Genomic DNA, 23,124 nt, shown 5'->3' with positions numbered 1-23,124 from the left:
TGTGTTAGTAAAGAAAAGAATCGTGACGATTTGAGTATTTTTTCCTCTTGATATTGTTCTGTGCCATTTTGGAAATTCAAATTTTGAATTTAAACGAATATTAACTGACAAAATGCTTTAATTTTCTTTTTAGAATGAAAATTCGATAAATTCTATGTATTCTTCGCAACACTGGAGCAATTCCTCTTCCTGCCCATCTCCCTAGCAACTCATATTCCTTATTAAATCAATATATTTGAAATCTTTGCTTGAAAATGTCTGATGTGCCGCGTTTATCGTCCCTTTCGACAAAATTGGAAGACACTGCTCATATATCGAGTACCAGGACACGTAGTTCGGTACTGGAGGTGAGATCCTTTCCCCAGTAAGAAAAAAAAGTCCCAGAATGTCCTTAAAATTTCACATTTTTTAGGGTCCTCGCTGGTCTCGGTGGAATCGTGAAGTAATCCGAAGTGATGCCCCCTTTGCTGATCGAAATTTCAACCATCCCCACGCCCCAGCAACGGGGGAGCTGAAATTCCTCGGAGGATTAGGCCACGGTCATGCCCGGAAGCCATCGAAGCTCCATCAAAATCGCACAACTTCTGTGCAGAAGCTCTTGGGGATGCGGACACAGCACCGTGTGATGTTCTCCCTCACGGAGGATGCACAGAGGGCTGGATTTGGGCACAGAGAGCCCCATTCGCAGCTCAGGGGCACCGCGAATGTGCAGCGTATTGTGAAATCTGTGAGTGAAGCTGACAATATTCCATCTCCAACGTATTCTGATCCATCTGATGATGAGCGTCTCATTGTGGGCCGCATTGAGAGATCAACGCCACGTCTTAGCATGGATGACACAGCATAACTACATTACTTATTAGCTCATGATTTTATTAATTTTGAATAAAAAATAAAAAGATTTTCTACATAATTGAAAAAAGTGTTAAAAGAAAAAAAAACTTGCATCGGCCGGGAATCGAACCCGGGCCGCCCGCGTGGCAGGCGAGCATTCTACCACTGAACCACCGATGCTGTTGACGATCTTCCATCAAAGAATTTCCGGGTTTTTCAGTGATCTTCAGCGTGGAAGATTTACTCTGAAGCTTCTGGAGATCATTTAGATTCAGTTCATTCTTTCAAATTCTTAACGTTGCGATCGCAGTCAAAACTTTCTGGGTGATCTTAGCTTAAAATCTTTCGAATTTTTGTCGAAATTGATCAAGAAACACAAAAAAATTATCTAAGGATCAATTTTGATCACAAGAATTTCAGAAAACTGCGATCTTTTATATTAGACTTAATTTGTCTTAAGAAATGTTAGAAAAATGATTAGGAAAAAATTCAAAAATTAATAAAGAAATGAACGAAAATTGATCAACTAATTTTAAAAAAAAACTGATCGATAATTTTTTTAATAATGTATGTCTCATATATTTTTCTAATTTAGATAAATTTTTAAATAGCAAATGAATAAAACAAATATTTTTAGTTTTTTATTACTGATCGCCATTCCAAGAAAATTTTACGGTCTAATCTTCTGATCTCATAGCAAAGATTCCCAGATGGAATATTTAATAAGAATTAATAATAAATTATCAGTATTGATCTAAAAATTAAAAAAAAAGCAATAAGTTGGAGAAAAAGAATTTGTTTTTTCTAGGTTGTCATCGATTTTTATTCCAGCATAATTCTAAGATCGTGATCTTTTAGAGAAAGATTCTCTAGATATTCTTGAAGATCTTCAAAGAAACATACACTTTAAAATATTCTGGTCAAGACTTTCAAAGGAATTTTGGTTCAATTTATCTTCAGAAGTGATCAGAAACTGATCAAGATCAATTAGGAATTTTTAATAAAGCTCTCAAATTGTGAAAATTTATTGGTTTTTCAATGATCTAATCTTCAATATTCTAAGTCCAGATATATTCCTGATCTTGTAGCAAAAACTTCCTGAATGATTTTAGTTTAAATATTTTCCGAAATGATCAATAAATAATCAAGAATTTAGTAAAGAAACGATCAAATGGATCGAGAAATTTTTAGAAGATCAAAAACTCCAAAGAAACTTAATAATAAATTTTTAATTATTTTTAAATCATTTTCTTTATTTAAATTAACAATTTTTTATAATTTTTCCTTCTTTACGAATTTCCGATAGTCCACATTGAAGATCTTTCCTGACTTGATAGCATCTGCAATAAGAAACAAAATTCCAACATTATTATCCCTTCTTCTTCATTGCTTTTAAGGAAATCTAGTCTACGGACCTTCCAAATCAACGGGTAAGCCATTATGCTTCGAGTTCGAGTGCCCCTCAAGTTCTTGACGACTTCCGAACTTCCCAGAGCAGTACAGGCACTCTAGTGATTTGCTGAAATGCCAACTTTTATGTATTGCGTACATTCTTTCATTTGTGTAGATTCTCCCACAATATGGACATGTGAGGGGATCTGCCGAAGCTCCTCCCGAAGCTACTGGAGCTTCCTCCTTCCCGCAGTTCTCTTTGTGTCTCGTGAAGGTTTTCTTCCAACTGAAGATTTGACCACATTGATTGCACCTATAAGGCTGCACAGCTGTATGAAGATGTATGTGGTGCTTCACAGCCCGATTATCCGGGAAGGTCTTGAAGCAAATAGGACAGACATTCTTCTCACCATGGTGGTGAAGCATGTGAAGTTGGAAGGTCCATTTATTCCGAAAGACTTCTCCGCAAATCTCACATTTATTACGCTTCCGCAGTAGTGGTCTGAAGTTAGGATTATGTTGCTTGTTGTCGGGAGTATTTGAGCTTACAGGAGGACATGAGAGCTTCCTCTCATGGCTGTTGTTCTCCTGACTTAACTTCCGTTTTGAAACTCTAACAGACTTTTCAGAAGTATTAACTGCTTTACTACTTTGCTTTCTATCCGGAAGATCAGAGGATACAGGATAGTCTTTCAGAGAAGCAGGAATATCATTTCCCTCAACTTCCTCTTCAGGATCATCTTTCCTGGAAAGGAAGATTTGTTTATTCTTCTGCAAGAGCTCATTTTGTGTTAAAACTTACTCTTCTTTTATTTTAATTTCAAACACTTCTGCCGGTTGAACGGTATATTCTTCCTTGACTATACTATAATCTAAGTCTAGTTCTTCCTTTTTAATCACTATGTCCTTTTCCATAATTAATTTATTAATTTACTGGAGCTCAAAAACGTCCAGACGACGTTTTAGGAGACAAAACTCTTATGCGATGTCTCTTAAAATTAAGATAAGAAGGGTCAGTTGAAGGCAAGTAAAGTCGGCTGTATCCTGTTAGCTGATCTTGATCTGAAACTGAACTAAAATACAAATCCTTATTTATTAAACAAATTTTACTGAAAAACTTTCATTAAATTAAGATCAGTTGAAGTCTTATATCGAAAACAGATTTGCTAGACCTTAGTAGTCTATCCTGCTAACTGATTCTACTAACTATTTCTGCTAGCTAACTAAGCTTTCTGAAGCCTTCTTCTAGACTTTATATCTTCTTTTAGGACTTCAAATCAGTTGAAGGCAAAACATGTTGATTAGGTCAGATCCTACAAATCCTGCTAACGGTTCCTACTTAAGTCTGCTCTCAGTTCTTTACATAATTTGCTAACAGATTTGTTAGACCTTATTAATCTATCCTGTTAATTGATTCTGCTAACTAACTAAGCTTCCTAAAATTAGTTGAAGGAATGATTTTAAGAAAACAAGAATCAGTGGAAGTCTTATTCAGGAGACAGATCTCTTGAATCCTGCTAACTGATCCTTAACAAGCTTGCTCTCGAACTTCATAAGAAAAATCTTTTTTTTTTTTTTAAATATCTTTATTACAAAGTTTCAAATCTTTAAACATTTTCAGAAAACCAATCTACAGACTTAACAGATTTCTACCTTCACTCCAATAAAGATCAGAGATTGTGAAGACGGTGGTAGACGTACAGAAGAATGATGAATCAGAGATGAATTAAAAACATAACAAAATATGGAAGAAAGAACAGTTATAAACTGAATCCTGTACTCCATTATAATGGAACTTTCGCGCTCCTATACTCCGGAAAAGCTATTACAGCTTGTATAAAATTTTGTTGCACCTGTTTCTTGATCACTTTCAGACTTCACAGCTGCATCAGATACTGAATTTTCCTTTGAATTTTCATCTGGTATCACGAGAATTTGACTTGTTGGCGCTAAAACTTCATCTTCAATCGTTATCTCTTCTTCCTTAATCGTTATCTCATCTTCAATCATCAAGGATTCCTCGTTAACTGTCATAACTTCCTGCCACGTTGTATTTGGCATTGAATAATTACCAAATGTTGAATCCTCAACAATTATCATTGGAACCTCTAAAAATTGCACCGTACTTTGACGTGCTCCACTTCCTCCCATAATTGGAGTTTCCTGAATCATTCTATGTCCTGAGACTTCCTCAACCGGTTCCTTTAATATCTGAGTTATCAAAGTTCTACTTCTACCTCTAGGAGCCTCTCCTTTTGTGTGGAAATGCAAAACATGATCAACAACGTTCTTTTGCTCTTCGAATTTTCTCCCACAAATTGGGCAAGTAAACCCGTCTTCGTGGACATTATGACGAAAACAACGGACTATTTTTACTTGACGCGGTTGCGAATTCACAGTTTTACTGCACTTCGTGGGATCAGGTCTATTTTTTTCACAGCTGCACAGCTTTGATTTCAGTTTGTAGAGACATTTAGCATGCCTCTTAACGTCTTTATAATTCTTTTTCTTTTTCTTTCTCAGGTTGCGAGCTGTGGACTTTTGTTCAGGAGGCCATTTTTCAATGACAACACTACACATCTTTGCTGAAACAGGACCATCTGCAAGAGGAAGTCTTTAAGTTTCAGTGTAACGGTCTCAACATTTGTTTTAATGGCTAACTTTAACCAGAAGAACTTTTAAAGTTTTGACAATTTGGCGATGTTGTGCCTGTTTCATCGGATCTAGAAGACTTTACAAGTTCAGATCTATAAGGCCTTCTACGTCTGATGAAGGGGGTAAACAACTCCGAACTTCATTTACCTTCTATACGCTCAGGAAGTCCACGATGAAAGGTTCTCTTATGCACTGTAAGATCATACTCATTGTTAAAGGCGTTAGCACAGTAAACGCATTTGCATTCATACGAAATATCTTTGATATATTCATCTGCTAAGTCTGATAGTTTCTTAACTACAGAACTCGCTAGTTTGGAGAGATCTTCTTGTCTGTTATTAAGGAAGAAAGGAATTTAAGAATCAATAAAGTCTGTGCAAGAACTTATTCCGAAACTTACCCCAAATGCTTTCCGATAACGTGTTTAGATGCACTATTCTTACACCGGAACGGTCTTTGGCAAACCTGGCAATAGCATAAAAGCATATGCTTCTGTTTGAAGTGATTAATCAAGTGATTCATGAGATGAGCAAGTTTTGCAAATTTCTTCCCACAAAGTTCACACGGAAGCATTCTGGACGAAGTTGGACTCATCTCCGTTGCGACGTCCTCCTCTTCCTTATCCATTTTATGCTTCTGTAAATGCTTTACAAGTTGTACAGTATTGCCAAGGAATTTAGAACAAACAGTACATGTGTGTTGCTTGATACAACCTACATGTACCCTAGAATGACCATAGAGGGTATCCTTGGATTTAAATTGAATCGGACAGAAGCGGCATTCAAACAGCCTTTCCTCATCTGAACTATCCTCTTCTGAGTCTGAAGCAGTTGGACTTAAACTAAAAAAAATGTAATGGATATAGGAGTTAGGGGAAAACCAAAAAAGTTCTTTATTCTTACCAAGCTTCCCTAAACCAACTTAGCAGATTGTCTTCCGTAACGTCGGTAGGGGTGTACCCTTCCTTAACAATACTATCCTCTAAAGTTAAGTCTTCTCTACAACTTTCTTCCATATTTTTTTTTTTAATTTAAATTTTATCTCTTGGTCCTTAAGTAAATTTTCGAAGTATCAAGAACGATGTGAGGAAATTTTGTTTACGGTCCGTGAACGAAATGTCAAAATCGGTCACTAAACACAGTTAAGATTTTCTCATAAGAGAAAATCATTCTAAAATGTAAAAAGAAGAAGAATATCTCTTAACCGTTTCCATGGCAATAAGAGAGCTGTCAAAAACGTTAAAACTGTCAGCAGTTTGTTTATGTATTTATTGTTTTATTTAAGTTGTGTTTATAAAATTGTTATTCAGCCCTATTCTGCAACTAATTAAGCCTTAAAATTCGATAAAATTTCAGAAGAAATCCTTCAAATCTCAAGAATTTTGAGATAGCAGAATAGAACCCATTTTAACAAGATTCTTTCAATAAAAAAAATTGAAAAAATAATAAAAGATCTAGAATCCCAGTCTTTTTTTAATTATTTAAATTTTTCTCCAAAATTTATGTTTAAGTTTTTTTTTTTAATTCGGAATATTTAAATTATAAATTATTAATATTCGGAATATATTGGTAAAATATTCTCAAGTTTCACCAATAATCGCGGCTTTTCGTTCTCATTTAATTTATTTCTCAGAGAAAAATATATTTTTAATGAAAATTGAATTAAAACAAAAATGCTTAAATAAAACATTTTTAAAAAATCTTTTGAAAAATAAATTGAAAAGCAAAAAAATTTCCCACGCCGGGAATCGAACCCGGGCCTCCTGGGTGAGAGCCAGGTATCCTAACCACTAGACAACGTGGGATATACCCAATTTGTGTCTTACGTTTAACATCACCTCCATGGAAAAATCTTTACCGCCTTGTTCAGAATATTCGTCCTCAAATAAAGAATATTTTAAAGGAAAGAAAAATTCGTTTTATTCATATATTTTGAACAAAAACTTTTAATTTTTTTGTTATTAATTAAAGTTTAAGAAAACAATACAAAGAATTAAAAATCATTGATAAAGTAGATACATTTTGAAACAAAACCCGAAAAAGAACGTTTAAATCGATTGCAGAAGCTGTGACCTTCATAACTCAATTGTAGAGATTGAAAGAAGAATTAAGAGGCTCTTTTAATTCTTAAGAGGAAATAAGAGAAGGCTCTTAAATTTTGACATTTCCCGAAAGCAAAAATTCTCAATTCCTGCCCATTTCTTTGCGTGAAGGAAAAATGGATATAAAACCCAAAGTTGAGGAGATTTTTATTGATTGTGGTCCAGCGGATATTGATTGTATTCTCACGGAGAATTCAGATAATGAAGATGACTCCATTCATTCCACAACTGCTGATAATGATGATGTGGTGGTGGAAGAGAAAAAGTTCAAAGTGAGGAACAACTCTGAAGAGGAAGAAGATGATGAGGTTTGTTCAGTTCCTTCCCAAGAAAATATTGAAGAAGTTATCAAGGATGTTAAAGTTAAAGTTGAGGAGCCTGTTGTGGAACAACCAACAAAGCTCCGGAAGTCCAAGAGGTAAGTAGAGATCTTCATAAACTTTAAGAGAAAGCAAAAGAATCCTTTCTGGATGAATTTGGTCAGGAACCTTAAGAGGAAGATACCAGAGAGTAGTAAAGTAAGTAAACCCCGAAGACGTCCAACGGTGAAGAAAGAATCCTCAGAAGAGGAGCATCAACCACCACTGAAGAAGACCATAAAGACTGATGAGCAACAGCCCAAAGAACGTCGTGGACGAAGGAGTATTGTTCCAGCTGATGAAGATCCCGAACTAAAGCCACATTCCTGCCAAGTTTGCGGGAAGAGATTCAAGAAGAAGTTCGAAGTTACCCTTCACATGGCCACGCACATAACGGAGAAGAAGTGGAAGTGTGAGCACTGCTCAAAGGCCTATCCCACGAAGCACCGGCTAAGTGGGCATATGGCTGTTCACAGAAGTGGTGGCTTTCACTGCAACATCTGCACGAAGAGCTTCACAACGGCTCAGAGTCTAAAGAAGCACATCGAGAGGCATTCCTCCAACAATCCGTAAGTTCTTAAGAATCCTAAAGTCCTTGAGATTGCAGGAATAAGTTTCCTCACTTTGTTGCAGCCGAAAGATCGTTAAAACTGCTGAGGAGTTGGAGACCATCAAGGCAGGTGGGAAGATCTACAAATGCCCAATCTGTGGGAAGGGCATTAAGAGTCGCTATCGCATCAAGGAGCACATGGTGGTGCACTCAACGCAGAAGAACTTCCACTGCCCCGAATGCAATATGTCCTTTGCAGACAAGAGGCGCCTGAAGAATCACTCATTTGTCCACAATTCCACCTACAAGTGTCAAAAATGTGGGAAAAACTACTCATCAATGGAAAATCTGCAGAAGCATCAAGAGGAGAAGCACGAGGGAGAAGCTGAAGCGCAAGTGAAAGAAGAAGTAGAAAAACCATCAACAGCCAACCAGAAAAAATGCAAAAAGTGTGGAAAGGCCTTCAGGAAGCAGTGGAAGCTCAACTATCATATGCTAGGAGTCCATGGGATTGCTTTTAGTAAGTGAGGGTGCATTGAAGGACCATTTCCCTGATAAAATCCGCTAAACTTATGTTCTCCTGAACAAGGATTTCTATTTATAAAAGTTCCTAATTTCATGGATCTTCTTCAGAATTTAATTAAAAATAATTTAAAAAAAAATAAAAGGATGTTTGACAATTTTATGACGTTTTTTTGACAATTTTTTGACATTTCGATTCCTTCTATCAACACTTTCATCGGGCGTTTTAAATATAAAAAAAAACGTGAAGACAGTAAAATGATGGTAAAAGAAATTTTCGCTGCTACTAAAAAATCAAATTTTTATTTCACAAAATCCAGAAAATGAGTGAAAAAACAAAATTACTTCAAAGTCTCATCCTTTAATTTTTTTGACAATTGAGACGTTTGGATTACATACTTCTTTTAGCACCTTCATCATGCTCTTCATAAGATAAGAAAAAGCGAATTTTGTGGAGAAAAAATAAACTTTCAAAGGATTTCATCAGTCAGAATTAAAAATTATTATTTTCTTATACTGTAAATATAAATAAATTATGTTTTAAATAAAATTAGGAATTTTAAACATAAAAAACAAGTTTTCTTTAAGATCTTTTATCAATGTTTAAGAAGACGTTTTGGGACAACATTTCTGAATAAGTCTGTTAAGCAAAAAAACTGAGGAAATGAAAATCAGACATGGAAATAATCATATCCCACGTTGTCTAGTGGTTAGGATACCTGGCTCTCACCCAGGAGGCCCGGGTTCGATTCCCGGCGTGGGAATTTTTTTGCTTTTCAATTTATTTTTCAAAAGATTTTTTAAAAATGTTTTATTTAAGCATTTGTTTTAATTCAATTTTCATTAAATAATATATAAAGTTTTTTTAAAAATTTAAAATTATTTCCTTTAAGAAAAAAATCAAATGAGAACGAAAAATCACGATTATTCGTAAAAAAGAAAGTATAATTCAAATTAAATTTTCTCAAATCTTAAGAGATCCAATAAGAGATTCTCTTAAGAGCTCCCTGGCAGTTCCCCAACTCATCTGACCAGGAATTTCAAGTGCTTTCTGACCCTGAAAAATCCAGTAAAATTATGGAAATCAAGCAGGAGAAGGAGGATAATTACCCTTCTTATTCGGATGTTAAAAAGGAATTCCCAGATGAGGAAGTTCTGGAGTCAATTGTCAAGGAAGAGTAAGTTTCAGGAACTTCCTAATTCGCTTATTTATCAGCTAAATTATCTGTTTTTTTTTAGGCCAACAACTGTGGAATTTGTGATAACAGAAGTGAAGGATTTGCGCTCAAATAGATGCCCTGATTGCGGGAAAGGATTCAGCCGGTCAAACTACCTGCGCAGCCACATGGCCATCCATACCAATGAGTACGACGTGCAGTGCCCAAAATGCCCCAAAATCCTCAAAGGAAAGGACAAGCTGAGGCTGCATTTGAATTGGCACAACGTGGAGAGGAAGCCCCACGTGTGTCCTCAATGTGCAAAGATATTTCCCCACCGGAAGTCATTGATGAAGCATCTCCGGAGGCATGAGAATCAGCAGAGGTATGAATGTGATCAATGTGGGGCTGTGTTCAAGGATAAATCAACACAGGTACGTCATGTCCGGGAGAACAGATGCAAAGGAGTGCTGCCGGATGGGGTTGGAGCTGTTGCAGAGCTTCCTGGTCAGCAGAAGGAAGCTCTCATGAGATTTGAGTGCAGCTACTGCGGAATGATCTTCTGGCGCAAAGAGGATCTGTGTCAGCACATTTCGAGGCATGTGACAAAGTCAAAAGTCTGCCAGTACTGCCCCAAGAGCTTCCCCAACAAGGAAGCCCTGAAGCAGCACAATGATAGAGCCCACAGGGGACTTCCTGTTGATCCTACTGTTGGTAAGTTACCTTCAAATGAGCTTCAAGGCTTTGTTTTGGTGAGTTCTCCTACTAAATTCTCCCTACAGATGATCTTTTCTCATGCACTGTGTGCAGCTTGACATTTGAGTTTCTGGACAATCTCAAGGAACACGTGAAGGAGCACAGAAAAGACAAAGAATTCACCTGCAAATCCTGCAACAAATCCTACTGCCTCACATCTCAACTAATGCAACACATCCGGATTAGACACAAACGGTACGAATCCCTGAAACTTCTCAATAAATTCCCTTCTCTAATGACACCCTACCTGCCTACCCTAAAGATCAATCTTGAAGGAACCTTGCAAAGTCTGCGGGAAGATCCTTAAATTGACCAGCATGCGTGATCACATGGCCCTCCACAGCAACAAGGAGACATTCATTTGCCCCATTTGTGCGAAGAAATTCAATGCAAAGAGAAATCTCGATGCTCACATGCAAGTTCATGATCCCAACCGGAAGTCCTACACATGTCGCTTCTGTGGCCTCCAAATAAAGCGGAAAGAGCATCTGATTAAGCACGAGAAGGCGCATCAGACAAAAGTTATCTGCAGGCAGTGCTTTAGGCGCTTCAAGAAGCCAGAACTTCTGCAGGAGCATCTGAAAGAGTGCCAAAGATCACCTGATGAGGGATCTTCTTCTGCACTTCCTGCTTCAGCACCTCCGGAAAATGTTGCGGAGGATCAAAATGTAGAAGATTCAATTTAGAGAATTGAGAGACTTTAAGAAGTTCTAATAAATCAATAAAATCATTTTCAAAGCTTTAAAAGTCAAGAAAAAAAATAAAAATGTCTTCAACCGCCATTTTTTTTTAAATAAATTGAAGTTTTTATCCTTTTATTAGGATCTTTTGGGCTTTCTTCTGACTTTTTAACTTAGACTTGAACTTGAGCTTTCCAATTGATATTTTAGTAAAATTAAAAAGGATTTAGAAAAATAGGAAAAGTCATTTTCCAACTTTAGAAGTGAAGGAAATAAAAGAAAGAAAAATGGCTTCAACCGCCATTTAAAAAAATAAATTGAAGTTTTTCTATCTGCTTAGAAGGAGCTTTTTGGGATTTTTTCAACTTAGTTTTGAGCTTGGATTTTCCAATTTAGAAGATTTAGAGATTTTAGTAGAGTTGAAAGAAGTTTCAGCATAACAAGAAAATCATTTTCCAGCTTTCGAAATAAAATACGCTTTAAAAAACAAGGAAATGAGAAGAAAAATGGCTTCCGGACATTTTCTTTAAATAAATTGAAGATTTAATCTCTTATTATTTTTATTATCCTTTTATATGGAGCTTTTGAGCTTTTTACGGCTTTTTTCAACTTAAACTTGATCTTGGATTTTCCAATTTAGAGGATTTAGAGAATTTTAGTAGAGTTAAAAGAAGTTTTATCACAGCAAGAAAATCATTTTCCAGCTTTATAAATCAAGAAAATGAAAAGAAAAATGGCTTCAACGGATATTTTTTGAAGCTTTTATCTTTTGCGCTTATAGGGAGCTTTTGGGTTTTTTTTTCAACTTCCTGAGAAATTCCGATGAGAAAGGGAATCAAAAATGAAGCACTGACCTTGTTAGAAGATATTCAGGATCATCCTGGACTGCTCAAGCTGCTCGGAAAAGCTGGAAAACTTCCGTTGATTTCACTTTGTTGTTATTCCGTTTTGCGTATTCCACTCTGATTGTTCTTTGATGTTTTTCTTGCAATTTCCACATTGATTCTTAGAAAGAAAACTTCACGAGAACACTAAATCTCTTTCTGTTCAAGAAATCAAAACACAAAGTTGAGAAAATCACTGAAAATTCAAAGAAAACACTGAAAATTCACAGTAAAACCAAAAACACGTCTACACGAAGCCGTTGCGTTGTAAACAAAGATGTTTCCACAATCTCCCGTTGGCGCTGATAAATTACCGCAAAAAATGGCGCCCTCTTCATTTTTTATTTTCTCAAAGATTTCTTCATTTTCTCAAGAATTTTCCCATTTTCTTGTAATTTAAAGTGCTTAAGGTGATTGTGAAGTGTTCCTGCACCTGTCCTTAGCTTTATTTCTGTAAAAGGTACGTGATAAAAGTGAAAATTTTTCTTTTATAATTTTCCAGCTAATGGACGCGGTGTAGCTCGCATTAATAGCTTGGTCGTGTATTATGTTTTTCATCCAGTTTTATTTCTTATTATTATTCCACATAATTTTTTCTTATAAAAATCGTTTTTTCATTATTAATTTAGTTTATTAACTTTAACGATCGTCAGAATCTTTTAATTCTAACTTAATTAATTTTTTTCCGGGAATTTTCTGAGACGCTTCTTCCGGTTCTTCTTCTTTAATTTTGCGAGGGATCTCTTCCTCATCCAGAAAAAGACTTTCTTGGTCTTCTTGATCCTCAGATTCTTCTTCCATCTTCAAATCTTCTGTCCTGGAACATCAAAATACAATTTTTTCTTAAAAAAAATTGATGAAATTAAAAAAATATTTTTTTTACTTGATTATTTCTGACATTTCTGAGGATTGGAAGGAAGACGTCGCTTCTCTTTGCTTCCTTTCGTGCCTTTTTATGTGCCTGTTGTAAGTTACAAGATTCCTAATCTTCTTCTGACACATTGGACAGGTCCATACTGGACCATCTGTGGAAGGAAAGAATTTAATAGATTCTCATTGAAATTCTCCGCAAAACCTAACCTATAGTTCTGCATGGAAGTCCACTGTGATGCAACTTCATGTGTTGTCGCAGATATTCCTTATTCCGGAAGACTTCACTGCAGTAGAAACACATCCTGTAGTCATTGCTATGTTTCTCCATGTGCCTATCTAGGCTGCACTTCCATCGAAATGTCTTCTCGCACACTTCGCAGGTGAAGGCATTGTATTTTGTATGAGCACACTTCATGTGGTTCCGAAGGTTTGACCTGTCCTTGTACTTCTTTGGGCATTTTAGGCATTGAAATTCCAACACATCACTGTGACTCTTCATGTGCTTCTCATAGACACTTTTTGTGCAATACTTATTCCCGCATTCTTCACACTTGAAGATTGTCTTCACTTCCAGGAATTTTGCTTCTTTTGGGTTTAATCTGTGGGGAGGAATCGGGGAGGAAGAAAGCAATGTTTCAACATGGCGCTCACAGTGAAACAAGCGTTGGCGGCCATTTTTGTTGGAGGATTTTGCTGGACAAAGTAGCCAATTTGTCTTTTTCAAGCGCCACAGAATTAAAATCTACTTAATATTTTGTGATAAATTCTAGATCTTTATGTAGGGAAGTTCAATTACTTCAAGTTCGACGAAAGAAAACTTGGAAAAACAGTTTCTTTTGAGAGAAAATCAAGATCAAAGTTTTGAGGTTAGAAGTTACCGGAAGGGGCTCATGTAACTTACCCTGTGCCATTGTAAGCAGGAACTGAGCTTACTTCATGCTTAACCATATGCTCACGAAGCCCCAGAAGAGTCTTGAAGGTTTTCCAGCAAACGTAGCAGGAGCGCTTCTTCTGCGTATGTATCTGCTCATGCCTCCAGAGGCGATTTTGCGTTGGGAAACCTTTATGGCATTCATCGCAAATGTAATCTCGCTCTCCGGTGTGTGTCACGAGATGCCCTTTTAGGTGATCCCGTCTGTAGTAGGCCTTGTCGCAATGGGGGCATTTGTGTGTCTTCTCCCGAACTTCCTGAATCTCAAACTTGATTGTGCTAAAAAAGAGGGAAGATTTCTAAAAGAAGGATTCCCTGGTTTTCTTTTAGGAATCTTACTCTTCTTTTGAGGAATCCCCTGTGGGGACTTCTGTCTGTTCCGGGACTTCCTGGACGGTGTATTCTTCCTTGACAAGTGAGTAGTCAATGAGAATTTCTTCCCCTTCTTTCATTTTGTACTGATACACTTCCTGGATTAGCTGGCCAGGAATCAATTCCCACAGATTCTACTTTTCTTGAAAAATCCTTCAACTCTGCTTGGAATTCTTCCAATCTCACAAGAATTCCGGGAAAACTTAACCACAAAGCTGACAATCCGGGAATATTTCCAAATTCACCACTCTGTGGTGAATTTACATTCTCTGAGGTTTCTGGTCAAAAATGGGATTTTCCCGGAAATCTTTCCTGAACTTCCGTGATTTTTTTAACTGAAAAACTGCTCATTTGTGCAGTCTGTCCAGAAGGATGGACGTGAAACAGGAAAAAGATGATCCGGATGATAATTTACTGGATTGTTCAATTGTCAAGGAAGAGCCCGCAATCCAGCAGGAAGCATCTGCAGCTGCTACGTTGAATGATGAGTAAGACTTCCTGACAGTTATATTAGCTTGTCCTTCGCTGTAGATCTATCTATGTTCCAGACCACCTCCACATCAAGTCCAAAAAGTCCATGAATCCCAGAAATTCCCTGAATTCGTTCAATTTGTAATTCAGGAACTCACTGAATCCCCAAACAAATGTCCTGAATGTGGCAAAGGCTTCGCCACGGTCAAAAACCTCCGGGGGCACATGATTATCCACACAGAGCGGGAGAGGAAGCACAAATGCCACGTCTGCGCCAAAGGATTCTACTCCAAATGCTCCCTAGTCCATCACATGGATAGTCATGCAACAGAGCGGAACTTTTACTGCTCCCAGTGCCCATTGAGCTTCCCAAGTGACTTCCGGCTAAAGCGTCACATGAGATGCCACGCGGAGAGTCAGAAGCTGGCCTGTGATCGTTGCGGAGTAATTTGCAGGGACACCATTAATCTGCAGAAGCACCGGAAACGGCATGATGAGAAGAAGTTCGAATGCGCGGAATGTGGGAGGAAGTCCCAGACAAAGTTTGAACTGAAGCTCCACATTGAGATTGTTCACTGCGGCATAAAGAGACCTAAACCACCCCCGCATTTGTCAGCTGTGGAAAAAATCTTTCCCTGTGATCGCTGTGAGAAGATCTTCACGCGCAAGGATAGCTACGTGAAGCACTTTACGCGAATTCACACCGGAAATCAGAATATTCCCTGCCCATATTGCCCTAGACTGGCAACAAATCAATTCTCTCTCATGAATCACATAAGTTACCATCACCGTAGGAACGCCAAAACTGCCCCAGGAAGCAATCCAAAGCGTCCGTACAGGAGAAAAGGTGAGAAGAAGGAATCTACTACTGTTAAATCTGAAGGAATTTTGAGTTAAAAGAAAGATGAAAGCCTTGATTGAAGTATGAATGAATAAGAAGAAGAATATGTTGGAAAGAAGCTCTGATTGGCTGGGAAGAATCAGTGAGAGCAACCTGATTGGCTACCATTTAATCTACGTCACAATCAGGGGGAACCTTAGTGCAATATTAATTTAAACAGAGTATCTAGCGACGTTTTACAGCCCCAGAAGACTCCCAAAGACAAACCCGATTAAATATAAATTTCCGGAAAGATTTATTCAAAAAAATCTTTTATCCGGAAATGAAAAAAAGCTTCCGGAGATAGAAAATTATTTTCTTTGTTTATTTTTTAATAAATAATTTTTAAAGTTATTTAATTTTTCAATAAAATTAACATTTGTTTTTACTTCCGGAAAGGTTGTCGGTGTATCCGGAATCTTTAGTTGAACTGAAGTGGGTCTTCGGCCCCATCAGTCACTTCAGTCTCTTCAGTCTTTATATCACATGGATCAATGAGATTATTTCCGGGATTTTCTTCCTTGTCTGATAAAGAATTTTCCGCAGCTGACTCTTCATCCGCATTTAATTGTCTTCCTGTATGACGAAGCATATGCTTCACTAAATTCCCCTTTCTTGTGTATTGTTTTTGACAAATGCTGCATTCAACGATTTCTGGTTCATCCGAAGGATGAGTCTCCAGAAAGTGTTGATTGAAGGCTGTGAGATTCTCAAGACTTTCCTGGCATTTTGGACATGAAATTGGGCCATCTAGTGAAGAGGGAAAAACATTCAGGAGGAGTTAGGCTTGTTTACTGACTTTGCTCCGTTAACTAAGTCTGTTCCGTTAACTAAGTCTGCTCCGTTAACTGAGTTCATTCTGTTAACTAAGTCTGCTCGGTTAATTAAGTTTCCTGTGTTAACTGACATAGCTCCGTTAACTATATAAGTCTCCTCTGATAACTGAGTTTGCTCTGTTAAGTGAATTTGCTCCGTTAACTAAGTCTGCTCTGTAAGCTAAGTCTGTCCTGCTAACTTAGTTTGCTCAGTTAACTAAGTATGCTATTAAGTAAGCCTGCTCTGTTAACTAAATCTGTTCTGTGAATTGAGACTGCTCTGTTAACTGAGTTTGCTCTGTTAAGTAAGTCTGATCTGTTAACTAAGTCTGCCCTGTTAACTGAGTTTTCTCTTTTAATTGAGTTTGCTCTGGTAATTGACTGCTCTGTTAACTAAGTCTGCTCTGTTAACTGACTTTGCTCTGTTAACTGACTTTGCTCCGATAACTTAGTCTGCTCTGTTAACTGACTTTGCTCCGATAACTAAGTCTGCTCTGTTAACTAAGTCTGCTCTGTTAACTGACTTTGCTCCGATAACTTAGTCTGCTCTGTTAACTGAGTCTGTTCTGTTAACTAAGTCTGCTCTGTTAACTGACTTTGCTCTGTTAACTGACTTTGCTCCGATAACTTAGTCTGCTCTGTTAACTGACTTTGCTCCGATAACTTAGTCTGCTCTGTTAACTGAGTCTGTACTGTTAACTAAGTCTGCTCTGTTAACTGACTTTGCTCTGTTAACTGACTTTGCTCCGATAACTTAGTCTGCTCTGTTAACTGACTTTGCTCCGATAACTAAGTCTGCTCTGTTAACTAAGTCTGCTCTGTTAACTGACTTTGCTCCGATAACTTAGTCTGCTCTGTTAACTGAGTCTGCTCTGTTAACTAAGTCTGCTCTGTTAACTAAGTCTGCTCTGTTAACTGACTTTGCTCCGATAACTTAGTCTGCTCTGTTAACTAAGTGTGCTCTGTTAACTGAGTTTGCTCCGTTAACATAGTCAGATCTATTAATCTTCATCACCTTTAATATCCCACGGAAGCCCCTTATGTTTCGCAACAATATGTCTCCTGAGACGTGCTCTGTTCTTGAGTACTGATCTGCAGTAGTAGCAGTTAACAGGTTCCTTTATGTGCGTCATCAGGTGCCTCATGTAGGCAGTTTTGATTGAAAATGTTGCGCTGCAGGTGTTGCACTTGTGGATTTGCTTCTCTGGTTTATGTTGCCTCTCAATGTGAGACCTGAGTTGAATTTCATTCTTTAGCGTCTTCGGGCAATGCGGACAAGGAGCTTCTTTGTGGTCACCATGAATTATCTTCAGGTGATACCGCAAGTAATCAGTTCGAGTAAAAATCTTCCCGCACAGTTCACAGGAAACTTCCTTCTTCTTCAAGTAATCCGGTATCTTGTTACTGCAACAGAGAACAGAACGGTTTCAAGGATTCTTCATACAGGCTTCACAGTTTCGTTTTCTTACACAAAATGAAAACGCCAAAGGTGATTCCTGAGACAGACTTTCTTCTCAAACTCCTTCCCACATTCGGCACATTCAAAAAACTTCCTGTGCTCCTCTTGATGGTGCATCCGGAGGGCAGTACGATCTTTGTAGGGTGCTCCGCAAAGACGGCAACGGTAGAACATGTCATGAGCTCGACTTGCTAAATGCCTCACAAGTCTACTCTTCTTCGCAAAGACTCTCCCGCATTGCTCACACGTTGGTTTAGGCTTCTCCTTCCTCCGTCTCCGGACTCTTCGTGGTTTATCGGGATCTGGTGGCTTTGGCTCCTTCATGTGGTTTTCATAGTGCTTCCGGAAGTTGTATTTGTTGCGATAGAACTTCCCACAAATTGAACAGGTGCGCGTGTGCCCAATTGAGCCATCCACATGCATTCTCGAGTGGCTCTTTAGGTGATTTATCTGCAGGAATTTCTTCCCACAAATTGGGCATTGGAACGCCTTTCTTCTTCCTACTTTCTCCTCATTCCCAACATACCCCTCAGATACGTCCTGGATTACAAACTGGACGACTTCCTGTTTCACCTGAGAATTCCCAGGAATTGGCCTACAAAAGATGAGGAATCTCCAATCAAAAGAGGGCGAGAAAAGCTAAATTCAAAGAGAATACTCACTCCTGCTTCACTTTGTCATCCGGAATCTCATCTTCCTGAATGATGTACTCCTCCTTGACGACTGAATCCACAAATAGATTTTCCGGATCTTCTTTTTCAATTTTAATCTCTGTTTTTATTGGAATTTTCTCATCGAAATCCATGATTTTGCTGCACAAGAATTGATTTATTCTGAGAATAACTTCCTTTGAAACATAACCTAATTTGCTAATCAAAATCTAGGTTCTCAGTTTTTTATAGGTTAGGTTATCTCTTGTACTTCCCGCTTATTATTTTTATGGAAGTTTTTAATAGATTTAAGACAGTTTAAAATCTGAAATAAGTTATCTAGATGTTCTAGACCTATGGCTTGTTTCATATTCCGTTTATTTTAAATCCCTAAAATTGAAGGAAGTACCTTAAATTCAAATAAATCCATCCGGAACCTAAACTTCAGGTAAGTGGTGAATAACTTTTTTTTTTATTAGAAAATTTATGAGAATTCCTGGCCAAGGGAAATGGAAGTAAGTATTGAGAAGGAAGAATCTTTCTTTGATTATTCAATTGTCAAGGAAGAATCCAATGTTCAGGATGAGGAGTCATCGCAACGGAATCTTCCGGAAAAGTAAGTTTCCCATCTTTGTGAACCTCTAAAGACTTCTCAAGTCTAAGATTGTTTTATCTGCAACACAGAAATATCCGGATAAAGACAAAACATCCCATCCAGAGGGATAAAAAATACTGCTCCAAAACTTTAGTCCGAGATGTTTCCTGTCACATCTGTGGGAAGATCTTGAGACATCTCTGCTTAGAGATTGCCTATCAAATGAGGTAAGAAAGCTGATTTTGTTTTATCTGAGTGGTCAAGATAAAGAGATTGGATTAATCTCTGGATTAGGGAGAACATTGAGCAGACACGTGATGTTGCCAGTGAAGAAGATCCTTTGTGGACAGGAAGGCCTGGAACTGCTTGTCTTTCCAGTGCCCTGGCTATGGCTGGAGGGCATCCAATGGTCGAAGTATTCCTGGAGGAGAGGAATGATGAATTGAGTAAGAAATTCAAACAGGAAGTATCCTCAGTGAACGAAGAAGAGACAAATGTGGAAGAAATTCTGCAAGAAGAAAATCCAGAGATTCTCGAAGAGAGAAATCTGGAGGAACAGAACTTGCAAGAGAAAAACCTCGAAGGCGTAGTCCTCGTAAAGAAAATTCTCGAAGTGGAAGTTCTGGATAAAAAAATTCACGAGAAGAAAATTCTGAAGGTGAAAGACCTTGCAGAAGAAGATCAGCTAAAGCAGGAAGCTCTCAGTAAACCAAGAAGGAGTAGCAGAAATCATAAAAGTTCCCCAGCAAATCATTTCCGGGAATGTTCCATGTCGCGCAAAAAGGCTTCGTGCTCATCCGGAAAGGATTTCTGCAATCCTAAGGGTGTCAATAAAAGCCATTCTGTGCAGGAAATGACCTTCCGGCATTGTCCGGAAGAATTTGCAAATAAAAAAGCTCTTGTGGAGCATAAAAAAACTAGTCATGAGATGATAAATTACGAGGATCAGGTAATAGATGAATCTCTGAATAATTCAGACCCGGAAATTCAATGGATAAGTCAAGGGAAGGAAGATCAGGAAGGAGTATCCCAAGAAATTGATCAATTTTCCAGCCCAAATTCGGAGGCTCCAACCCATCAGGAAGACATTAAGTCATCCACAAATCCCATTAAAGAAACCCCAGAGCCAAAAACAAAGGAAAGGAAGCACAAATGCCACATCTGTGCCAAAGGATTCTTCACGAAGAAGGATCTAAAAATTCACGCAGCTGTTCATGTTGAGGAAAATACCTTCCTCTGCACCATCTGCCCAAAGAAATTTGCCAGCAATCGTCGCCTGAAGACGCACCTGAAGAATCATCTGGACAGGAGTGTTCCGTGTGAATTCTGTGGGAAGATCCTTCACAACCCCAATGCCGTCCGGAAGCACATTCAGGTGCGCTGTCCCAAAGTTCCCCGTGAGAGGCGACATCTGTGCTCAGTGTGCGGGAAGAACTTCTTCACTTCCTTTGATCTGAAGACTCACATGCAGACACACTCAGCCGGAGCCTTCAAGTGCCCACAATGTGAGAAAAACTTCTCCCGGACTGGAGCACTGGGGCAGCATATAAAGTACCTTCATGGGGATGTGAAGAGTGCCCCATGCGGGATTTGTGGGAAGGAAATGAAGCATGAGCGATCCCTCCGGAAGCACATGAGAGAGATTCACAGAGAGAAGGAGAAATAAAGCTAATGTTTAAGAAACTGTAAAATCTCTTTCTCTTAATTTGAAGGTTAATCGGCAATTTCAAGTTGGCTTCAGTATCGGCCATTTTGAAAATAAACCGTCATTTCTTCAATCAAAGCAGCCATTTTGTTTTAAAAAGAAAGTTTTAAGAACTTTAGAAAAAAAGCATTTTATTCAAAATGGAAGGAATACAAAATTGCTTAAGGTTAAAAAAAAAGCCATCCTTAGTCCTTAATCCTTAAAGATCAGGAGTCAAATTCAGTTTTAATCACAAATTTTAAGTCACTTTCAATTTTGATTGTTTCGGAACATTCAAATTCAGTCGTTAACTCCGTTAAGTGAAGATCATCCGCACTATCATCTTCAGTTTTAATTTGAAATGGGATCAATTGTAATTTCTCCTGATCTTCCTGATCCTTTGACGTGTCATTGAGACTCTTGTTGTTCTGATCCTTCTCCTTTCCTTTTGTCTGATCTTCCTTCTTTCCTTCCTTCTGGCTTGCTTTGTCACAAGCCTGCCGTACCGAATCATTTTCATGGCGCTGTTCATGCTTCTGAAGATTCTTTGCAGATCTTAACTTAATCCCACAGATTTTGCATGGAAATAGGGGGCGATCTTCCCGATGAATCCGTATGTGCTTCTGCAGGTAGTCCCAAGTTTTGAATTTTCTCCTACAGACTTCACATTCATAGGAGATCTCCTTGCTGTGGATCACCCGGTGACTGGCAAAGAGATTCTTCCCGCGGAATTCCTTGTTGCAGTCTGGACACTTGAAGACAGTTCCTTTTCTTTTATTGCTGCTTTAAGGGAAGCAGAAATAGTTCATTGAAAATCTGATTAATCTGAGATCTTTCTGCCCTAATTGAAGCTTCTTTCTGATCTGATTGAGGCTTCGTTCTGTCCTGATCGAAGCTTTTTTCTGATCAAAGTTTCTGGGCTGATCGAAGCTTCTTTCAGTCCAGATTAAAACTTCTTTCAGTCCAGATCGAAGCTTCTTTCAGCCCAGATTAAAACTTCTTTCTGTTCAGATCGAAGCTTCTTTCAGTCCTGATCAAGGCTTCTTCCAGTTCAGATCAAAGCTTCTTTTAGTTCCGATCGAAGGGATCGACGGTTCTTTCAGTCTAGATCAAAACTTTTTTCTTGTCTGATCCAGGCCATCTTTAGTCCAGATCGAAACTTCTTTCGGTTCAGATCGAGACTTCTTTCGGTCCTGATCACAATCAGAACTTCTGATCAAACTTCTGCCTCTTACCTTTTGTGAACAACAGTAATGTGTGATCTGATCCTTCGTCTATCTGGAAAATTCTTCCCACAATGAGCACACTCAAAAGGCGTCTCCACAGGATGTTTCCTGACGTGCTGCTTCAACTTTTCCGGAGTATTAAAAGTCTTTTTGCAGATTGTACAGGAAATCGGTCCACCTAAACAAGAAACTCTCTTATAATTCAGTAAGCAGTCTTCTCTGTCTTTCTGCCCAGACCTTTCCACTTTCTTGGGAAACCTCTGTGTGTCACATGAAGATGCTGTTCCAATCCTCCGGGACTCCTGTACTTCTTGCTGCAGTAGTTGCACGCCAAGGAAGTTCCTTTTCGGTGCCGTTGCAATTCTTGGAGCTTCCGGAAAGATCGGTTGCAAACTTCACAGACAAAGGGTTTCTCCTCACTATGGGTTAGCATGTGATTCTTTAGATGCTGCTTATGCTTGAACATCCGCAGACAAATGGGGCATTCGACATTCCGGATATCTGTGTGGGTGATTGAGTGCCTCTTCAGGGCAGATCTGTCCCAGAAGATCTTCCCACAGTCCTTACAGGGATACTTTGGGGCCTCAATCACGTGCAGCTTATTCCTGATTAGAAGAACATAAATTAGATCTCCTATAGTTTGGTGAAAGGAGTCTCAAATGGCTCTCAAATGCCTTACTTGTAGTGGATCTGGAAGAGATGTTGCTTCAAACAGGGCTTATCTTTGAACCCTTGTCCACATTGAGCGCATTCAAACTTCCTGGTGGCTACGTGGAGTTTGATGTGACGCACAAGGCTATCGCGACTCATGAGAAGCTTCCCACACTGGCTACAGGGATGCTTCTGACGTTCCTTGTGGATCTGCATGTGCTTCATGAGGCGTTTTTGATTCCCAAAAGCTTTTGGGCAGTGTGGGCATTTGCAGGGACGTTCCTTTGTGTGGACAACCATGTGGTACCTCAAGAGGGCAGGAGAGATGAATCCTTTGCTGCAAACGGAGCAAATGGATTTTCTGGGCCTTTCCGTTTTATTCTGCTTCTTTTGTGTTTCAGTTTTCAAATCTGGTTGTTGATCATCTTTGTGGATTGGAGGAGGTTCCTGGATTTTGTACTCTTCCTTGACAATACTGTAATCCAGGTGTACATGATCATCTGCTCCATCCTGGAGATCCATTCTTGCTTGAAAAGGCTTCACAGGTAATGATCATCAACCAATGCACGATCACCTACGTCACCTCAGATAACCTGATCTTGCAATTCTGAGCGATCTTGGAGATCT

General features: G+C 38.5%; 9 protein-coding genes and 3 non-coding genes across 12 annotated transcripts in view; 5 read left to right on the top strand and 7 right to left on the bottom strand.

Annotated features, from left to right (window-relative positions):
• LOC129794706 (gamma-aminobutyric acid receptor alpha-like) overlaps window positions 1-12,129 on the bottom strand; it is a 117,067-nt gene extending 104,938 nt beyond the window's left edge. Inside the window, exon 1 of the mRNA XM_055835553.1 lies at window positions 11,861-12,129. The gene's annotated coding sequence lies outside the window, so the exon portion shown is untranslated. The remainder of the gene's footprint in view (window positions 1-11,860) is intronic.
• Window positions 227-847, top strand: LOC129795222 (uncharacterized). The gene is made up of 2 exons (XM_055836309.1): window positions 227-347; window positions 413-847. Exons 1-2 carry the CDS (start codon window positions 255-257, stop codon window positions 845-847), a joined length of 528 nt encoding a protein of 175 aa, XP_055692284.1. The 5' UTR covers window positions 227-254.
• Trnag-gcc (transfer RNA glycine (anticodon GCC)) lies at window positions 944-1,014 on the bottom strand. Its single transcript has one exon. It is a non-coding gene; the product is annotated as a tRNA-Gly (tRNA).
• Window positions 2,107-3,141, bottom strand: LOC129795221 (zinc finger protein 358-like). The gene is made up of 3 exons (XM_055836308.1): window positions 3,029-3,141; window positions 2,250-2,971; window positions 2,107-2,174 (listed from the first exon to the last, which is right to left on the bottom strand). The coding sequence occupies exons 1-3, from the start codon at window positions 3,139-3,141 to the stop codon at window positions 2,107-2,109; spliced, it is 903 nt and encodes a 300-aa protein (XP_055692283.1).
• Window positions 3,791-6,037, bottom strand: LOC129794707 (zinc finger protein 91-like). Its single transcript, XM_055835555.1, has 4 exons — window positions 5,784-6,037; window positions 5,282-5,722; window positions 5,029-5,213; window positions 3,791-4,826 (listed from the first exon to the last, which is right to left on the bottom strand). The coding sequence occupies exons 1-4, from the start codon at window positions 5,894-5,896 to the stop codon at window positions 4,033-4,035; spliced, it is 1,533 nt and encodes a 510-aa protein (XP_055691530.1). The 5' UTR covers window positions 5,897-6,037; the 3' UTR covers window positions 3,791-4,032.
• Window positions 6,614-6,685, bottom strand: Trnae-cuc (transfer RNA glutamic acid (anticodon CUC)). The gene has a single exon. It is a non-coding gene; the product is annotated as a tRNA-Glu (tRNA).
• LOC129795220 (zinc finger protein 11-like) lies at window positions 7,039-15,771 on the top strand. The gene is made up of 9 exons (XM_055836307.1): window positions 7,039-7,400; window positions 7,467-7,910; window positions 7,975-8,415; window positions 9,484-9,591; window positions 9,653-10,284; window positions 10,353-10,521; window positions 10,589-10,994; window positions 14,406-14,554; window positions 14,615-15,771. Exons 1-9 carry the CDS (start codon window positions 7,099-7,101, stop codon window positions 15,432-15,434), a joined length of 3,471 nt encoding a protein of 1,156 aa, XP_055692282.1. The 5' UTR covers window positions 7,039-7,098; the 3' UTR covers window positions 15,435-15,771.
• On the top strand, window positions 9,106-9,177 carry Trnae-cuc (transfer RNA glutamic acid (anticodon CUC)). Its single transcript has one exon. It is a non-coding gene; the product is annotated as a tRNA-Glu (tRNA).
• On the top strand, window positions 9,405-11,106 carry LOC129794713 (gastrula zinc finger protein XlCGF57.1-like). The gene is made up of 4 exons (XM_055835565.1): window positions 9,405-9,591; window positions 9,653-10,284; window positions 10,353-10,521; window positions 10,589-11,106. Exons 1-4 carry the CDS (start codon window positions 9,491-9,493, stop codon window positions 11,010-11,012), a joined length of 1,326 nt encoding a protein of 441 aa, XP_055691540.1. The 5' UTR covers window positions 9,405-9,490; the 3' UTR covers window positions 11,013-11,106.
• LOC129794737 (gastrula zinc finger protein XlCGF8.2DB-like) lies at window positions 12,436-14,423 on the bottom strand. Its single transcript, XM_055835591.1, has 5 exons — window positions 14,034-14,423; window positions 13,665-13,973; window positions 12,971-13,362; window positions 12,774-12,915; window positions 12,436-12,707 (listed from the first exon to the last, which is right to left on the bottom strand). Exons 1-5 carry the CDS (start codon window positions 14,144-14,146, stop codon window positions 12,530-12,532), a joined length of 1,134 nt encoding a protein of 377 aa, XP_055691566.1. The 5' UTR covers window positions 14,147-14,423; the 3' UTR covers window positions 12,436-12,529.
• On the bottom strand, window positions 15,715-23,093 carry LOC129795219 (zinc finger protein 184-like). Its single transcript, XM_055836306.1, has 8 exons — window positions 22,526-23,093; window positions 22,084-22,451; window positions 21,856-22,024; window positions 20,851-21,403; window positions 18,354-18,571; window positions 17,702-18,286; window positions 17,248-17,636; window positions 15,715-16,167 (listed from the first exon to the last, which is right to left on the bottom strand). Exons 1-8 carry the CDS (start codon window positions 23,017-23,019, stop codon window positions 15,839-15,841), a joined length of 3,105 nt encoding a protein of 1,034 aa, XP_055692281.1. The 5' UTR covers window positions 23,020-23,093; the 3' UTR covers window positions 15,715-15,838.
• LOC129794702 (zinc finger protein 728-like) lies at window positions 18,759-20,627 on the top strand. Its single transcript, XM_055835549.1, has 3 exons — window positions 18,759-18,957; window positions 19,026-19,163; window positions 19,231-20,627. The coding sequence occupies exons 1-3, from the start codon at window positions 18,851-18,853 to the stop codon at window positions 20,600-20,602; spliced, it is 1,617 nt and encodes a 538-aa protein (XP_055691524.1). The 5' UTR covers window positions 18,759-18,850; the 3' UTR covers window positions 20,603-20,627.
• Window positions 23,094-23,124: the final 31 nt, after the last annotated feature.

The sequence above is a fragment of the Lutzomyia longipalpis genome, chromosome 4 (genome assembly GCF_024334085.1).
Source record: "Lutzomyia longipalpis isolate SR_M1_2022 chromosome 4, ASM2433408v1".
NCBI classification, from domain to species: domain Eukaryota; kingdom Metazoa; phylum Arthropoda; class Insecta; order Diptera; family Psychodidae; genus Lutzomyia; species Lutzomyia longipalpis.
This window is presented reverse-complemented; position numbering and strand designations above follow the sequence as displayed.